General features: G+C 57.6%; 1 protein-coding gene across 2 annotated transcripts in view; it reads right to left on the bottom strand.

The window, feature by feature from the left end:
• MEGF8 (multiple EGF like domains 8) overlaps positions 1–18,409 on the bottom strand; it is a 41,653-nt gene continuing 23,244 nt past the window's right edge. For both annotated transcript variants that reach the window (XM_060083505.1, XM_060083506.1), the window contains 18 exons: positions 17,476–17,723; positions 17,275–17,385; positions 16,998–17,116; positions 16,417–16,624; positions 15,705–15,885; positions 14,980–15,143; positions 14,077–14,221; positions 12,833–13,064; positions 11,545–11,668; positions 11,190–11,403; positions 10,821–11,035; positions 6,132–6,339; positions 5,780–5,939; positions 5,179–5,371; positions 4,526–4,696; positions 4,227–4,357; positions 3,595–3,727; positions 1–1,390 (listed from right to left, as the gene is read on the bottom strand). In XM_060083505.1, the coding sequence (XP_059939488.1) occupies positions 122–1,390; positions 3,595–3,727; positions 4,227–4,357; positions 4,526–4,696; positions 5,179–5,371; positions 5,780–5,939; positions 6,132–6,339; positions 10,821–11,035; positions 11,190–11,403; positions 11,545–11,668; positions 12,833–13,064; positions 14,077–14,221; positions 14,980–15,143; positions 15,705–15,885; positions 16,417–16,624; positions 16,998–17,116; positions 17,275–17,385; positions 17,476–17,723 (4,226 nt within the window). In that variant the 3' untranslated portion in view covers positions 1–121. The remainder of the gene's footprint in view (positions 1,391–3,594; positions 3,728–4,226; positions 4,358–4,525; positions 4,697–5,178; positions 5,372–5,779; positions 5,940–6,131; positions 6,340–10,820; positions 11,036–11,189; positions 11,404–11,544; positions 11,669–12,832; positions 13,065–14,076; positions 14,222–14,979; positions 15,144–15,704; positions 15,886–16,416; positions 16,625–16,997; positions 17,117–17,274; positions 17,386–17,475; positions 17,724–18,409) is intronic.

Here is an 18,409-nt window from a genome sequence, read left to right as displayed (position 1 = left end):
CCCGCCCAGGGGAAGGAAACCAGAGGTCTCTGAGGACACAGTGTCCCAGGTGGAGGGGCCCCAGGTCCAGGGCGGCCCCCTCAGGGGACTCAACTGCTGTGGCTGAGGGTCCCACCACGGGTCAGAGAGACATGCTGGTGAGGTTGTCCTGGCTCAGCAGTCCCTTCCGGCCTGCACCAGCCCCGTGCCCACCGCCCCCAGCACCCCCGCTCCCCCCACAGTACTCATGCAGCCTGTGCCGCAGAGTGACGAGGGCTGACCCCAGGCAGGCGCCGTTGGGTGCGTGGGGCCCCCCAGGCAGCTGGAGCAACAGGGTGGCCACGCCGGCCATGCCATCTTCAGTGGGCTCGAGGGTGATAGGCCCGGCTCGCAGGCCGGCAGTGGTGGCAGGGATGGCTGGTGGGCAGCAGCTCCCTCCCACGGGTCCCCAGGGCCCGCCGGCCCCCGTCAGCAGCAAGGGTGCCAAGAAGGGCTCAGAGCGGCGGAAGGCGGGTGGTGGGAGACCGGCCGGCTTCCAGGCGGGGGCTGGGGCAGCAGGGTCGGGTGGGAAGCAGACGGTGACCTTGGCGAAGGGGCGGCTGGCCATCTTGGTCATTTCTTGCAGGTGCCGGCGCTGTTCCTGCCGCTGATCCAGGGCCTGCTTGGCCTTCCAGAGCAGCACGCAGAGCGAGAGGAAGAGGAAGAAGCAGGAGAAGAAGACGGAGAAGAAGACAAACAGGTCGATGTGGGCCTGGTCCTGCCGGAAGAAGAGCAGGCCCTGCGAGTCGGCCGAGCCATTAGCACTGGGCCCACTTGGGTCTCCCACGCCCAGCAGGAGCAGGTAGAAACGGCTGGACTTGAGGGTATGGTGCTCGTGCGGGTAGGTGATGACCAGCCGGTCCCGCACGCCACGGACCACCAGTACCACGGATGGCTCTGTCACCGTCACGTAGGTGATCAGGCCCCGTGGCCACACCTCCCGCACTCGTGGCTCCGCTGGGGTGGCCGGCCCACCTCCGGCCCCGGGTCCCCCCAGATCCCCAGCCCCCCGGGGCCCACCGTCAGCAGGGGGTGGGGGGGCTGGGGGAGGCGGTGGTGGCTGGATGTGTACGGTGTGGACGCCAGTGTCGGGGGCCACCCGGACCACGAAGGTGTCATAGGAGGTGGAGACATAGAGGTCCACGGCGCCGAAGGTCACGTCCAGCGTCAGGCGGATGTCCACATTGGTGAACTTGGGCTGCACACCAAAGAGGACAGTGCGCCCGGGGCCCAGAGCACGGCGCTTTGGCTCATGGAAACAGTTGGCCTGGGACGTGGGGTCCAGGCAGTACTCCTGCTCCACAGAGATGAGGCGGTAACACTGCTGGCCACCCAGCGGGCTCCCGTGGAATGACTCCCGGCACTTGGCACACTGCGGGCAGGGCAGGGAGTGGAAGCAGCCGTCAGAGCTGAACTCAGGGTCCAGCCCTCCTCGAAGGAGGACTGATATTTTGCACCTACTGGTAAGGAGCCCCTGCCCTGGGTTTCCACAGTGTCCCAGCAGCTGCCTTGTGACCCCCCTGGATTTCCCTGACACAGTGTGGACACTAACAGCATCCTACACTCCAGCACTGCTGTTCCTGGTGTCAACCCAGTGACCACAGCGCCCCAACGGCAAGGCCTCTGAACTCTGAGGCACAGCGATGAGGAGCTCTGTTGAATCCTGGCTCCACCTCCTCACTAGCTGTGTGGCCTTGGAACAGTGACTTAACCTTGCTGAACTGGAGATTCCTCCTCTGTACACAGATAGCAAACACTACTGAAATCACAGGCCCAGCAGAGGTGAGCCAGCCTTGCCTGCTAGCCTTGCTGTTTCTGGACTGTATTGGGTAGGTCCTGCCTCAGGGCCTTTGCACTGGTTGAGCCTCTGCTTGGATCACTCTCCTGCCTGCCCGGCCCCCCGCCCCCCATGTTTGAATGTCTTTACTCAAGTGTCACATTCTCCCTGAGGCCTTCCTTGGCCACTGTATCTACCATTTCCGCCCCCAACATTTCCTAGCCCTCCTTTCTGCTTAATTTTCCTCCTTACTGTGCATCACTAACACACTGCATGTCTGACATATTCATTTGTTGGTTGCTGGACTCTTCCATGAATTCCCTGAGGACAGAACATTTTGCCTGTTTTGTTCCCTACTGTGTCCCAGTGCCTTGCACAGTGCCTGGCATATATTAGGTGCTCAGTAAATAGGTGTTGAGTGAATGAGTTGGCTGGATAACAGCTCTTTTGATTCCTGTAGTCCAGTGGAAACCACTCAATCTCTGGGATTGACCAGGGTCAGTCCAAGCTCCAAACCCAGCCAGCTGTCTGACCTGGGACAAGTCTCTGAGCCTCCTTTTGCTCTTATGCCCACAGCTCACCGAGGCCCTAGCACAGCCTTCAGGACCCTTCCATGGCTGTGCTGTCTCTACTGTATCTAGGGCAGGCACTCCTTACATACTAACCACTACTGCTATCATTAGAAGCTAAAGAAACTGCTGTTTCAGAGCTACCAACAGAGCTGCTGGAGGAGGAGGTCTGAATTAAGCTCTGAAGCTGTCTGTTTTGACAAAGACCAATGGGCCTTTTGATTATGCATCAAGCAAGCAAAAATTCTGGGGACTTCCCTGGCAGTCCAGTGGTTAAGACTCTGAGCTCCCAATGCAGGGGGCACGGGTTCGATCCCCGGTTGGGGAACTAAGATCACGCATGCCGCACGGCAAGGCTGAAAAAAAAAAAAAGAAAGAAAAAGAAAAAATTCTGGTCTTGGATGGAAATGTTAGGGGTCAGTAAGGCTTGTGAAGCTCTGTCACCATTTGGGTGTAGTCGCATCTTTGCCAATAGATGGGTAGGGAGACTGAGGCAAGCAAGGGATTCTCTCTTCCTTCTGGAACTAGAGAGAAGGTAGGTGGGTGGACTGGTAGGAGCTGTACTCCAAGGAAGGAATATGGAATATCCCCTCTGTGGGAGGTGAGCCTGCAACACAGTAACCAACCAGGCAGTCAGTACAGGGGCTCCAGGAGCCCCCCAGCTGAAGAAAGGGGATATGGACTCAAGGGGAATTTGCATATGGGTATTAGTAATAATATGAGATCCCCTACTGGCCTAAAGTGATCAGGTGAGGGCCGCCACTTGAGCGAAAACTTGCCTGAGAATGAAGCCAACCCAGAGGATAGCAGAGTCAAGATCCAGGGAAAGAAGGACTCCTGACTGCATTGTGTGAGCACCCGGATCTGGCCATTCCTGAAGTGGACTCCAGACCTCAGTTTTGAGAGCCAACGCATTTTCTTTTTTGCTTAAGCTACTACGAGATGAGTTTTCCTGGCATCTGCAATCTTTAAGTTGTGACTATCCGTAATGGAGTCCATCTCCTCACCTCCACCGCCCACAAGAGGCTCATTTCTGGGATCCCAGCATCACCGCCCGGGTCCTGAAACTGACTAGGGCTCAGGAACAGTCTATCAAGTTGACCTTGATCCCCATGGCCACAGATATCGGAACCACGTTGTCAGTCCTGCCCAGGCCAGGCTACCTCATCCCAGCTCTGACCTCTTCTGGGCATGGGGCCCTTGGCCCATAACTTGCTTCTCCAGCCGCACCTGGTATTTGTAGCAGTCCCGGCGGTCACTGGGGGAGCTGCCCTGGCACGTGCCCGTCTCGGTGTTGTTCTGACACGGGCAGCCTGTCCCGTCCTGCTCGTTACATGTGTCCGCATGGCCATTACACTGACATCTGAAGAGAGGGAAGAAGACGGGGGTTATAGAGCTCCCATGACCTACAGGGGCCCAGGCTGGATGCTGCAAACGTGAGCTCCAATCCATGAGGCCAGAAGAGGAAACTGAGGCTCACAGAGGTCAAGCCGTTTACCCCAAGGCCACAGTGCTGTTAAGTGGCAGAGTCAGGATTAGAACCCAGGATGGACGGACTCCAGGGCTTACTGACCATTCAGAAGGAAGGGGGTGGAATGGGGAGGCTGTCTTGAGGCCTCTCCCTCAGGGCCCTCTCTCTTTTTGCCCAAGAGTCTCCACCAGGGCTGCTGGGTAGCCTGCATTTCAGCACTGGCCTGAGGGAGAGGGTCTCCCACCTGAGTCTAGTTCATCGCCCCCAACCCCTGCCTCAGGGGATCTCATCCTTTCCTGACTGAGGGCAGAGGACTGGAGAGAGGGGAGCCTGGCACCCAGAGCTATTCCTACCGAGCGGGGCAAGGGTTCCTGGCCCCCCTTCCACTTACTTGGTGCACTTCCCATCGAGGAGGAAGTAGCCATGGAGGCAGCTCTCACATTTGTCCCCATAGCTATTATTCTGGCAGTTCACACACACGGCCTCGTCTTCACTAGGACCCTCTGTCACCCAGTTTTCGATCTGGCCAAGGAAGGACAGGGTGATCACAAAAAGGCATGGACCAGCCCCTCCTCCCTCAGAGCCAGGAGTCCAGACCCCAGCAGCCTCCTCCTCCCTCAGACTAGGAGTCCAAGCCCCCGGCCCCCTCCTCCTTCAGACCCGGGAGTTCAGGACCCCAGCCTCTTTCACCTCATCTGGATCCAACGAGTACTTCTCCGGCTCCCTCCTGGCCATTTCAAGCTCCTTCCTGGAGACGCAGACCTGGCTGTTGCCCCGACAAAAGGCGTGGCAGGGCCGGCAGGTTCCGCCCCCCACGGCTGAACCCACGAACAGGGGGAGGCACTGCTCACAGTGGCTGCCCTGGAAGCCAGGGACAGGGCGGTCAGAGGGGGTGAAGAGTCACAGTGGGTGTGAGAGTGGGGGAAGGTTCTGGGAGCACCAGGGGAGGGAAGCAACAGCGCAGGCATTTGGCTTGGGCAGCCCCAGCCCATCTGCCATTTAGCCCGCTGCCTTCACTTGCACACCTCCAGTGATGGGGTTTCACGCCCCTTCAGCCCCAAGGGTTGAGCTCAGAAAGCCCTTCCCCACAGGATCCCAGATGCTCCTCCACGGGATCCCCCTCCCTGGTCCAGTACTAATTCTGTCCCGCTATCCAGGGCGGCCCCTCTGTGATACAGACCCAGACGGTGTCCCCAGGGTCCTCTCGTGCTCCCCTGGGATAGGGCTAGGCCCCCTCCGCCCTGTGCCTAGCTCACTGGGGCTTGGAAGGAGGCTCAAGGTGCCTGAGTGTAGGCTGAAGGCACAGAGGCCCGGGGCGAGGGCCTGAGGTCCCGGACGGACACCTTGGTGTGATTGTGGCAGAGCAGGCAGTGGTCGCGGGCCCCCACACCGGCGCACTCGCTGTGGCGGTTGCAGCGACACTCTGTGGAGCAGTTGTGGCCGACAAAGCCGAAGTGGCAGCGGCAGTGGTCGGGCTCCACGCATGAGCCGTTCACGCAGCCCTGGGCGCACACGGGGCGGCACAGGCCCGTCACGCTGCAGGGGTGGGGCAGGAGTCAGCGCAGGGCAGCGGGCCGCTCCCTCCCAAAAGCACACCCAGCTGCGCCTCTGAGGCCACCACCGGCCAGCCCACCCTCTTCGCAACTAGTCCACCCCCCAGTCCGCTGCATCACTCCCCTGCCCCGGGTCCAGCCCGGCGCCTCCTCCAGGGGCGATGACCCCCTTCCCAGGGTACCCTGTTAAACTAACTGGCCAACCTTGCCCTCCACGACCTAGCCCCCGCCCTCACACCCTCCTCCACACCTTGGACTATGTTTTCTTGTGTCCCACTTTGATCCATGCCCCGTCCTCTACCGCTCCCCACAGACTCTCCCACCCCACGGTCTGCCTGGCCCCGCTCCCCTCAACCCCACCCAAGCCCCCCCGTCTGGCCTGTAGGCTCACTTGTCCATGGTGTAGCCCGTCTTGCAGCTGCACTCGTAACCGTGGGGCCGGTCGTGGCAGTTCTGTGTTTCGTTGCAGTCGTGGTGCCCGTTTGCACACTCGTCCTCAGGGGGGCAGGACAGGAAGGCCCAGGAGGCCCCAGGTCGCCCACATGTCAGCCCTGGCACAAGGATACAGGGCTTCACCGTGGAGGCCTCTGAACCACTCGCCTAGCCACCTGGGCCCTTGTTCCCCCTTCCCGAGTGCCACCTGTGAGAGCCCCCAGCGCCCCTCCACGTTCTCTGTGCCAAACCCCACGTCAGAACGCAGACAGGAGCCAGCCCCACTCACCCCATCCGAAAACCCGTCTCACCATCGCGGGGGCCGCTGAGTCCACCCTCCAGGCAGCGGCCACCCCCATCCTGGCCCCCCCAGGCACACCAGCCGCAGTGGGGCCGCCGCAGGCACAGGGCGCACTGGGTTGCCTGAGCACAGCCCAGGGAGCAGCTCTCGGGCCCTCGGAGCAGCCGCCCGCAGCCTCCAGCCATACATCGCAGGGGCAGGTAGGAGGGGCTCAGACACTATAGGGGAGGGGAAGTGGCAGAGAAAGAAGATCAAACAAACACCTCCTGGGTATCTTCCTGGATTGCACCCTCTTCTCAGAGATCTCACCCCTGCTGGCCACAACCGGGTGGACCAAAATGGACATCAGCTGGGGCCATCACATTCTCCCTCCTTGGCATTTGTAACTAGAAGTTCAGACCAGAAGTCAGGCTAGGGACATCCTTGAAACTAGAGTGTGTGGACTAGGGCTGGCTGGGCCGTTTGGATGAACAAATGACAGCAAATGAAGAGAACAGAGAGAGGCAAGAAAAGAGCAGAGACAGAAGGAAGCAGAGATGAGAATCACACACCCCAAAGACAGGGAGACAGGCAGCTTTCCAGGCTCCACCTCCAGTCCCTGGTAGGGCCTGGCTGCACTTTCCACCTGGGTTACAAGAGGCACCAGTGTGTTGGTATCATGAGCCCCTTTACCCACCTGGCTTGGGATGCAGCTGTTTCTTACACTCAAAGAAAGGCAATGATCCCAGGCGGAAAAAGAAACAAGCATCAGGACGGGGGTTGCCAGCCACAGCCTTTTAGGACATGGACCCAGCTGCTGGGGCAACAGGATCCTGCCGCCCTTGGCTGGGAAGTTGAGGAGTCCGTGGTCAGGGGCTGCGCAGCAGCTCACACACCATCACTCATCGTGTCCTGCGACCCAGACACGGTGCTCAACAAGGTTCACACTCCTGGGAACTTACCTCAGTGTATGAGAGCATTTTATTTACGGCTTGGGCCTTAAGTGAAGTATAAGAGGAAAGAGATTAGTCTAGGCTGGCTGTCTGGAAGCACTTAGGAAGAAACAAAGCAACCATGCAGTCCTGAAATAGAAAACCCTGATAGCTGTGGCCGGAGCTCAGAGTCCCTACGGGTTACGCCGGGGATGAGCCGAGCCTGGCTGAACTGCCAGAGCCAAATTCTCCTCCAGGTTAGGCTTCCAGATCTGAATTTAGTGCACCCTTTGACAAACAGAGGGGCAATCTGGAAGGGGGCCAAGAGAAGCCCGAGGCTCCAGTCTGTTCAGCACCTTCTGCTGGGACCCCCCTAATGGCCAAATGTGATGCTGCCCAATACCACAAACTGCATTTCCTGTGTTCCTGGAAGAGATGCAGGATCCTAGCTCATCTGCTGACATATGCCCACAGCTTAGCAAAGTGCCCGGCACAAGGAAGGTGCTCAGTGAAGAATTTGGTAAAAGGACAAAGGGAAGGAGGGAAGAAGCCAGCCATAAAAGGACAAAGGGAAGGAGGGAAGAAGCCAGCCAGCCAGCCAGCCAGCCAGGGAAGAGAGCACCTTGTTGTCTGCCCCAGGCTCTGAGGCCAAAGGCATTCAGAAGAACAATGCCTGACTGTTAAAATAAGGCTGCCCTTGAGCGAAATCACAACAGGTCTGGTCTGCGCACCTGTTACGATTGATCTGTGTTTTTAAAACACCTGAGCCAACAGTTTCAACTGATTTTCCCAGAAATCAGAAGATCTGGCAGCAGCCCTCTGACATGCCCATGCAGCATCAGCTCCGCCGCGCTCTCCATTCAGCCGCCCCACCACTCCCTCCGGCCTCACACCTCCTGAGCTGCCTGCAGGCTCTCTGGTGTTGCCTTCCAGTCCTTGGGATCCCAATAAAGACAAATAATGGAAATCTCAATAATATTTAGGGAGGACCTGTATCACCGGAAGGCCCCCCGGCTTGAGGACGAGAGGTCTCTGCTTGTTAGAGGTGCCACCGCAGGGGACCTCTGCCCTTGCAGCCACGCTGAGAGCCCCACGGGGAGCACCCCCCACTCCCAGCCGCTGCATTGACCCTCTTGGTGTGTCCCAGACAGCGGAGACTGGCAATCCTCCCCGTGGGTGGAACGTGGGGATGTTACTGAGTTTTTACTGAATAGCAGGCCGGGCTCCAGGCTCTACATACATCCTCCCATCTAATTTGGACGACCTTCCTATGGGACGGTGTGGTATGATACAAAAATGTATCTGGTCTTTGTCCCCGGTTCCTGGTACTGAGCTACTAAAACACATAGGGGTTCCTGAGCGGTGGGGATGTCTTTTGCTGTTCATAAGGAACCCCTTTTACACCTGAGTTTATGCTAACGGGGTGACTTAGGGGAGTCAGCAGAAAAACCAAGTGATTAGAGCCCCACTCACCCACCAGGGGTCAGGGGAGAGACTGAGCTCTATAAAAACACTTGAACAATGAGATTCAGGGGACTTCCCTGGCGGTCCAGTGGTTAGGACTCTGTGCTTTCACTGCTGTGGGCTGGGGTTCAATCCCTGGTTGGGGAACTAAGATCCCGTAAGCTGCGCGGCATGGCCAAAAAAAAAAGAACAACAACGAGATTCAGAGAGCTTCCAGGTTGATGAATGCATCTTCTGGGAGGGTGGCATGTCCAGTAAAGGCATGGACACTGCAGGCCTTGCCCTATTCACCTCTTCTGTTCGGCTCTTCCTGAGTTGTATCCTTTATAATAAACCAGTGTTAGTAAGTAAATGTTTCTCTGAGTTCTGTGAGCCATTCTAGCAAATTATCAAACCTGCAGAGGGGGTGGTAGGAACCCCCAATTTACAGCCAGTTAGCCTGGATTTGTGGCTGGCATCTGAAGTGGGAGCAGTCTTGTGGAACTGAACACTTTAGCCTGTGGGACCTGACTCTGATTTCAGGTAGATAGTGTCAGAAATTAACTGAATTGTTGAGCACACAGTTGGCGTCCAGAGAACTGGAGAACTGGTTGTTGGTGTTGGAAAACACCCCAGACAGGGTCTGCTGATAGCACTCCTATTTTACCAAAGACTCGTGCAGGCTCTTGGGTTGTGAGATGGTGAGTAATCACGCCTCAGTTGGGTCTTGCACAATCTCGCCCAATAAAGATGAATGAGGAGTAGACAGACTCACAACTCTGGCCCAGTGACACTGTTTCTGGATATGACAGCAGTAGCTGAAGCTTCCTTATCTCCTGCTGGGGTGGGGCTGGGGTTGACTCCCTGTGTCTGCCACTGGGACAGCTAAATCATGCCAGGCAGAGGTATCTTTGGTTTTTTTGTTTTGTTTTGTTTTTCAGCCGTACCACACGGCTTGTGGGATCTTAGTTCCCTGACCAGGAATTGAACCCGGGCCCTTGGCAGTGAAAGTGCGGAGTCCTAATCACTGGACCACCAGGGAATTCCCCCCAGAGGCATCTTTGGAATGGACTTTATGAGACAGTACACACTGGGCAGCCAAGGGGTGGACTGTACCTCCCCAGACCATGCCCATGTTCAAGAATCAGCTCTCTAGACCACAGCCATAGATGAGGGGTGGGTCTGAATGGCTGTGTCGGAAGCAGTGCTCCTTCCCTTCCCTGGCCACGTCTCACTGGACCACGGCTGGACATCTAACTAGTGAGCTGAGCTGAAGTCTTCCCTGAGAATGTGAACTAACAGAAGAACACAGAGATGACTGTGGTCTCTGGAATTAGAAAGTCACATAGAGACTCCCCTGGTGGTCCAGTGGGTAAGAATCCGCCTTCCAATGCAGGGGACGTGGGTTCGACCCCTGGTCGAGGAACTAAGATCCCACATGCCGTGGGGCAACTAAGCCTGTGTGCTGCAATTACTGAGCCCGTGTGCCACAAGTACAGAGAAGCCTGCGCGCCGCAACAAAGAGCCCGCAGGCCGCAACTAAGACCCAATGCAGCCAAGTAAATAAATAAATAAATAAATAATTTTTTTAAAAAGGAAGTCACATAGACTGAGGGTCAAGGTCTGCCAGTTGAGGCAGTGTGTGTTGATGATCAAGCCGAGAGAAACCAGAGGATGGAGACGCGCAGAAAACGGCTGAGATCAGAGACCAGGCGGCCCGAGAAGGATGAAGCAATAGTACTTCCTACCTTCAGACAACATCAAATACCCCCGGTTCCTTATAATAACACCAGCTCCAGTGGGTTTCTGTTTCTTACAACCAAAACTTCTAAAAGTAGAGAGAAAGAGATGGAGGAGGAAAGTGGAAAGGTGTGGGAGGGAGAAGGGAGATGGTATTGAGTCATGGGAAGGATGGGGCGAGGAGAGCTTAACTGAGAGTTGGAGAGACACCAGGGCTGAGGAGTCAGGAAGGGGGCGCTGGGACATGATGGGGAGACGCACAAGGCAAGGAGAGGGACTTCCCTGGTGGTCCAGTGGTTAAGACTCCATGCTTCCACTGGGGTCACGGGTTCGATCTCTGGTCAGGGAACTAAGATCCCCCAAGCCGTGCAATGTGGCCAAAAAACAAAAAACAAAAAAAACCCAACAAGAACAAGGCAAAGAGGGAAGAAAGAGATGTTGGAAGGGGCGAGAGAAGAGAAAGTGGGAAGAAAGAGAAAGTGTGGTGGTGGGACCAGCCCTAAGGAAATGGAGGCGGACGTAGGACAGCGGCAGCGGGGTTGGAGAAAGGTCAGTGTGCAGCAGGGAGGAGGGCCACCGCACACCCCGCTGGGGGCAGTCAGTACCTGTTGGAGGCTGCTGCTCCAGACACAGTGCTGCCAGCCCCCGTCTGCGCCCTTGGAGTCCAAGCAGGAGGTGCAGTTGGGCAGCAGGTGACAGGGCGTGGGGCAGGGCAGCGGGGGCGATGATTCCACCGGCATCGGGGACACGTTCAGCAGAGAGTGGCTGAAGCACGTCCAGTCATAGGTGGGCTGCACCGAGAGGATGCGGCGGGTCTCCCCTGGGGTTGGGGGCACACGGATTAGAAGCAGGTCCGGGCCCCCAGCCCCCTCCCCTCCTCCTCCCTCAAACCAGGTCCCTGAGTCCCTTGCGTCCTTGGAGCAGGAATCCAGGCCCCAAAACTCTCCTCTCGGGGAGCAAGCCTCAGCGCTCACCAGTCCTCTTGAACTGCCGCGTCCACATGCACTTGCCCTCCCTTGTGCACTGCTTGCAGTCGGCCGCCCCACACACGGCCTCCGAGCAGTTCCCAGCCCAGAAGACCTCTCGCTGGTTGATGCGACAGTCATTCTCCGAGGTGCAGGACCCATTGCGCCCGATGCAGGCACCCTCAGGGCAGTTGGTACACCACTTACAGCGGGGGGCAGATGCCTGGCGGGGGGATACGGGCTCAGCGGGGATGTCAGGGCCCCCAGCCTCCCTCCAGCCTCAGCTCTTGCCACCCAATCCCAGCTGAAGAGCTCAGTGGTGCCTGAGCCACGCCCCCCTCCCACCCCCACCCCCATCATTCACCTCTCCATCTCCAGGCTGCAGGGTCCGGGGATGGCGGGCCAGGCACTCACTGCAGGTCCGCAGACGTCGACATTCCTCGGGGGAGTGGGGCATTGGAGAGCAGGGGGGACCACCACAGCCCAGCCTGGGGAGGCATGAGGTCTGGCTCATCACATTCAGCCAGGCCCCACCCTCCCTCCTCACCCTCGCCTCTTCCTGCTGCCTTGGGGACACCATCCTGCAGGCCCCACATACGCACCCCAAACTGCTCTCAGCACAGGCCTCCCAAACCTGCTCCTCCCCAGCTCACTTTGTGATGGTCCCACGTCCACCTATCGCCCAGGCCAGAGACACTGGACGATATCCCATGTCCTCTTGGCCCTCCAGCCATCGAGGCCTCTGCCTCCTGAATTCTTCTCTGACCATCCCCTCCTCCTCCACCCCTGCAGCTCCCCGCCCAGTTCAAGCCTCCCCCTTCCAGGCCTCCACCTGCAGCCTCCCTTCACCACCCCCTCCTTCATAAGCCTGCCCCTGCCCTCTCCTGCTTAAACCTTCTGTGGCTCCCCATCACCCACAGTGGAGGGCCATAATCCCTTACTCAAAACCCTTGAAGGCACACCTGTTTCAGAACTTTCCAGGTTTCAGGAAAGCAGTGGGTGTACCCGCTGTTACATAATACCCCTAGCAGAGTCTGGGGGAGCACCCTAAAAATCAAACCCTTTAATATTCTGCAGTAAACATGGTGACACATTTAATGGGACAAAATAAAGCCCGTTAGTAGCCTCATACCACATTAGTAGCCTCATACCAGTGCAGGATAACTGCGCAGTCAAGTTAGTTTGTGCTAAACCTAGGACAGCGCCTTCAGCCTCCTGATATGTTTGGATTCCCAAACTCCAGAAAAGGAGTCTCTGGAGCTGGACGGAGCGCAGTTCAGCCAGGCACTGGAAGCCCTTTCTGAGCCGACCCACCCACCTGTCCAATCTCATTCTTCCCCAACTCAGATGGTTTCTAAAATACACCAGATACAGCCCCACTTCTGAACCCTCATGGTCTAAACTTGACTGGTCATTTAGGGCCCAGTTCAGACTCAGCTAACCCCAGCCCACAAACAGGGCTCCCCACTCGGTGAGGTCCCCGAGCCTGTCCCTGCCTGTGATAAGCTGCCCATTTTGCCATGTGAGCTGGTCTCCTAACCAGACCATACCCTGCTGAGGCCTCCCCCCACAAGCCTGGCCTGGCACAGAACCCACTTCGGAGGGCACCAGTCCCACCCACCCACCCACGTGCTGTCAGTCTCCATGGTTACCTATGGGCCTGGTCCCCGGACAGGCAGGCCCCATGGCACCAGGTACAGGCCCCAGACTGGTTACAAGCTTCGGGCGACGGCAGCAGGTGGCAGGGGTCAGGGGGCAGGGTCAGGGCCAGCAGGCGGCCCAGGGCCACTCCCCCAAAGCCTCCTGAGATATACAGGCGACTCCCTACCGCCGCCACAGCATGGGCCACAGACTCCTCCATTGGTGGTCCCACAGAGGCTGGGCCTGGGGAGAGACAAAGTTCAGAGATAGAGAGCAGGAGACTCGAGGAAGAGATTCACACAAAGGTACCAGTCAGAGAGGGATGCTGAGAGGAGAGACAGTCTAAGGAGAGCAGAGACAGACAACAAAAGACAGAGAGAAGACAGATAAGGCCAAATAGGACAAGAGCATCAGACACAGACAGCAAGACAAGAGAGAGAGACACACATAAACAGAAAAAAGGAACAGAAAAGAGTGGAATAAGAACAGAGACAAATGTTGTGGAACCCGGGGACTTCCCTGGCGGTCCAGTGGTTAAGACTCTGCGCTTCCACTGCAGGGGGCGCGGGTTCAATCCCTGGTCGGGGAACTAAGATCCTACATGCCACATGGCACAGTCAAAAAAAAAAATGTTGTGGAACAAGATCAAGGTGGTGGTTGAACCACACTGTGAAGGTACTAAATGTCGCTGAATTGTTCATTTTACGATGACTAATTTTGTTATGTGAATTTCACCTAAATTTTTTTAAATCCTCAAAAAAAAAAAAAAAGAGTCACAGAATAGTGGAAAAAATAGATTAAGAGCGAAAGAGAGTTAGAGACAGAGGGTCAGAGAAAGAAACAAAAAGCAAAGGAGACAGGCCCAGAGACACACACACACAGTCATTTACAATGACTGTCAAATGAAATAAAACGGCAAGATACAATCCCTTTCCAGCCTATGAACTGGAAGGAAGCACCCTCACATATGACAGTCGTTGCCTCTAGAGAATGGGATTATGGGGGATTTTTTCCTTCCTATTTTACAAATTATCTACAATGACTATCATTACTTCATCAACAGAATTTAAAACTTTTCTAAGACAAAAAAAGAAGGAGCGTGTCTCTGTGGGTGGTTAGATAATGTGGAGAGGACGGGAGCTTCGCTTGGGGGCCTGAAGGGGCCCAAATGACCCCTAGTGAGTAAGAGTCGCAGGACAGGGCCAGCGCTCCCCCTGGTTGTCCCGGGGCCTCCCAGGGAGAGTGGTGGACTTACGGATGAGGTCAGGCAGGAGCCAGGTGTTGCAGTTGACCTGGTAGAGCAGAACATCACTGCTGAACTCGTCAGGGTCCGAGCGCCCCCCGAGGACCACCATGGTGTCCCCTAGCAAGGCTGAGGCGTGGAAAAGTCGGGGGCGGGGCTGATGGCGAGACACGACAGGAAGGGCTGTCAGAGCCCACGGTCGCCCGCTCTTCGTGCTCCCTCTCAGCCCACCCGCCACTCCAAACCTCCCCACGCCCCAGCCCCTACCAGCCCACCCAATGCTAACCTTCTTCAAATCTCACCTCCTCCCTCCGGGAAGCCTCCCTCATTCCTCAGAGCTGTCTCCACAGCCATCTCCTTTCTCTGAACTCCCAGAACCCCCAAACCCCATGCTGTTCCTCAGGAACCCAGCCTCAGATGCTTGAGATGAGCCCCACATTTCTTGGGTGACCTCGCCAGCCGGGCCGGGGCGTATCCTGCTGGGGCCCTTACTTCCATCTCCCTTGCGGTCCAGCCCCAAGAAGGGCTTGGGAACATGTTTGTGGATGGCAAATGCAATTGTCTCTAATCAGCACACCCAGGGTTTCATGCTTTCCCACACACTGTCTCCTTTGGCCTTGAAGGCAGAAGCACAGGGAGCCTCAGTGTCCCGTTGCACAGCTGGAGAGGCCAGGAAGGGGAGGGACCTGTCACGGCCACGCCCAGAGTGTGGCAGAGCTGCTGCAGAACCCAGGCCTCTGACCTCCTGGTCTAGGATTCTTACCTCCAAGTCACAGAGAGAAGAAGGGGAGACTTGGGGTACCGGGAAGGAGGCAGAGTAGGAATCCAAGGTCAAGCCAGTCCCTGGGGCACTGGGAAAGGGGGGGCCCTCCCCCCTGCCCCCTACACTCATGTGTCTGGACCTTTTCTCCTGACCTTTGCCCCCTGAGAAGGGGCCAGCAGGCTCCAGGTGCGGTCAGGACAGCGCAGGGAGTAGACCTCAGGGGACGGGGCCGCCAGCTCCACGTGGAAGCGGAAGCCCCCAAACACGTACAGGGAGTCAGTGGCCTCGTGATACACAGCGGAGTGACCATACAGACCTGGGGGCGGAGGAGGAGTGAGCACAGAGGCTGGGGGAAGGGCTGGTGATCAGGAACGCTCCCCATCTTCCGGGGCTCCCCCTCTCATGACCACACCACCACCCTACCAGGCCCTGATGCCAGAGACCTGGAAGCCTTTCTCAACCCCTCCTTCTCCCTTCGGTTCTAAAGGACAACCATTAAAGAGACTCTGGGAAAGAGAAGAGAGGGACACAGGGTGACCAGAATGACCTTGCGGACGGTGATCAAAGAATGTAGAAGGAGAGAGAGAGAAAGGAAAATACCTGAGGGGCACTGATCTAGGAGCTGGAAGAGGGAAACAGGGACCCACTGCCACTGGGCAGGAGGTAGGCAGCTTCTCATGAAGTCTGGGAGGGGTATATAGAGAAACTGAACTTCTCAAAAGGCGGTATCCTGAGAATGTGGGTGGGTGATGGGGGTAGGCAGGGAGACAACAGGTACGAGGGGCAGTGACCACAGACTACAGGAGTGGACAGAGAGGATGGCTGGGAGTCAAAAGCGCAGCGCCCCCTCCCCGCCACGCCCCGTCCCCAGGCCCACCTGTGGGAGGTGTCCCGCTCTGGGCTCCGGACACCCAGGTGCCGGTTGCCAGCTGGTACTCAAGCAGCTGCTGGTTGAAGCCATTTTCAGGGGAGTAACCACCCACCAGGAGCAGAGACAGGCCTCGGCGGGCAGTAAGGGTGTGACCAGCAACTGCTGGCAGCTCCACGGTCTGCGGGGCCTTGGGGATGAAGGGTGGAGGTCACGGGGTTGGGGGGGCAGAAGTCAGGGGTCATTTTGTGGGTAGAAGCAAGGCTCAGAGCTCCCCGAACTCCCCTTGAACCACTAAGGAGGTCGTGAGCTGCCTGGGGCGGGTCAGACCCCAGGCCTCCCTGCCAGCCGTGGTCCCGGCAGGTGAGCAGCAGACCTCTTGCTGTCTCTGCCTGCTCAGTGTCACTTCTTCAGGTAGGAGTAGCCTGGGGACCCTTTGCGAAGCCCTTGCTCCCCTGCTCTCTGGCTACATGGGGCTGACTGTACCGGCTCCACAGTGGGCTGTGCCCCAGCCTGGAGACCAGAGCCTCATGTCCCCTTGGCTAGGGATTGACTCAGGAATTAAATGTGACCCAGAATGGCCAATGAAATTCAATTCTGGGACTTGTGCTGGAGCCCTGGGAGGAAGCCTCTTCCTCTGGGGGCAAAGCTGGCAGGAGCTGCTCTGGTCATCTTTGCTAGAGCCTGGTTGTGGGGACTAGGGGAGGGGAGAGATGCTCACCTTCTCCTGCCGCCACTGCAGGGTGGTGAGGTTGAGGACCCAGAAATCCCGGGCGACACCCCCAGCCGTGAGCCCCCCCAACAGGTACATGGCACCACGGCCAGCAGGCACATAGGCAGCTGCATGAAAGGAGCGGGGTGAGGGGCCTGGGCCCCCATCCTCAGCTCCTGCCAACATCTGTGTCCACCGCCTCTCGCTCACTGAGTACCTGGGGCCAAGATGCAAAAAAGCAGCCTCACTATACAGTCATACCAGCATGCCCTTGGGTGACCCCCCTACACACTGGTATCCCAGCATCCCCTGGGATCACCCCCCCACTTGGCAGGTATCCCAAAACCCCTAAGGTGACCCTCCTATTACAATCACCTTACCATCCCCTGGGGTAGCACCACCCAAATAAGTATCCCGGTCCCTGAGGTCAGCCTCCTGTGACAAATGTCCCAGCATCCTTTGGTGTATCCTTCACCTGTAGACGTTTTCCTGCACCCCCCCGAGGGGACTCTTATGTGAGAGACATCTCAGTGTCCCCTGAGGTAACCTTTTTGCATTCAGGTATCCTACCTCCCCAGGGCAGTCCTCACCTGTACAGGTTTCCCAGCAGCCCCTGGGGCAGACCCAGGCCCCCAAACATCCACAAGGTGGCCTCAGGTCCCTCCACCATAGTGTGCCCCAGGCGGTGCAGGAAGCGGCTAGCGGTGTCCTGTGTGTGGGGTGCAGACATGAGGGCTCAGGTAAGGTCATTACAGAGTGTCAGGCTGGGTCTAGGGTCTAGGGGGTAGTCTTGGGAGTGGAATGGGGAGAACGATCCAGGAAGCAGGCTGCGTGGCACCTCCCCAGAGAGTGGCATCCACAACTCACGGCTGAGAGGCGGCTGTCCATGAGGGTCTCCCAGACCAGCTGCCCACCGTCCAGCTTTGTGGCACAGTCAGGGCCCCCGAAGCCCTCAGCACAGATGCACACGCCCAGGCTCTGGGGAACAGCAGAAGGAAGCTCAGGGGGAGCCCTAATTACCCCCACCCAGCTCCCTGTCCCGCCCAGCTTGCCCTCCTTCACCTGTACCTGGTTACAGGTCCCTGCCCCGTTGTGGGCATTACAGTTCTCAGGACACAGAGCCATGCGGCAGTGTGGGCCTGCCCAGCCCTGGGGACATCGGCAGAGTCCAGCATCTGCGGCCCCGTCCTGGGGCACACACTCCTGGGGGACAGGGCAACTCCCGGGGCCCCCTGACCCACAGCGGGCAGAGCCCACAGAAGCATTGAAGCCCCAGGATGAGGAGCCGTTGGCCTCCCAGTGCAGCACCAGCAGCCCTGTTGGAGAGAGTCCAGAGGCTTGTCACAAGGCCTCAGTAAAGTGATATTTAAAAAGGGGGGGGGGGCTTCCCCGGTGGCACAATGGTTAAGGATCCACCTGCCAATGCAGGGGACACGGGTTCGAGCCCTGGTCCAGGAAGGTCCCACATGCCGCAAACAAGCCCATGCACCACAACTACTGAGCCTGTGCTCTAGAGCCGCGAACCACAACTACTGAAGCCCACGCGCCTAGAACCCAGGCTCCGCAACAAGAGAAACCACTGCAGTGAGAAGCCTGCGCACCACAACGAAGAACGGCCCCCGCTCGCCGCAACTAGGGAAAGCCCACGTGCAGCAACAAAGACCCAACGCAGCCAAAAATAAATAAAAATAAAAATAAAAAATTTTATTTAAAAAAAAAGAGATGGGTGGCCTGCAGGCCCTCTGACCTCATCACCTCCCACTCTCCTGGCCCTCTTCGCTCCAGCACCACTGACCCGCTTCCTGTTCTCAGAGCCTGGGCATCTGCTCTTCCTCCACCTGAACTAGTTGCCCCTTGCCCACACCGTGAAATCTCCCTTCTGCAAAGACTCCCTCCCCAACTCCCCAGACAAGCCAGGCTCCCCACTCCTTTCCATTTCCTCCTGTCCCTTACCAAAAGTGTCACTCTTCTGACAATTTGTTCCCTGCTGTTTGTCACTCCC

This window comes from Mesoplodon densirostris, chromosome 19 (assembly GCF_025265405.1).
Source record: "Mesoplodon densirostris isolate mMesDen1 chromosome 19, mMesDen1 primary haplotype, whole genome shotgun sequence".
Classification (NCBI taxonomy): Eukaryota; Metazoa; Chordata; class Mammalia; order Artiodactyla; family Ziphiidae; genus Mesoplodon; species Mesoplodon densirostris.
Note: the sequence above shows the minus strand (reverse complement) of the source record. Positions and strands in the feature narration are given on the sequence as shown.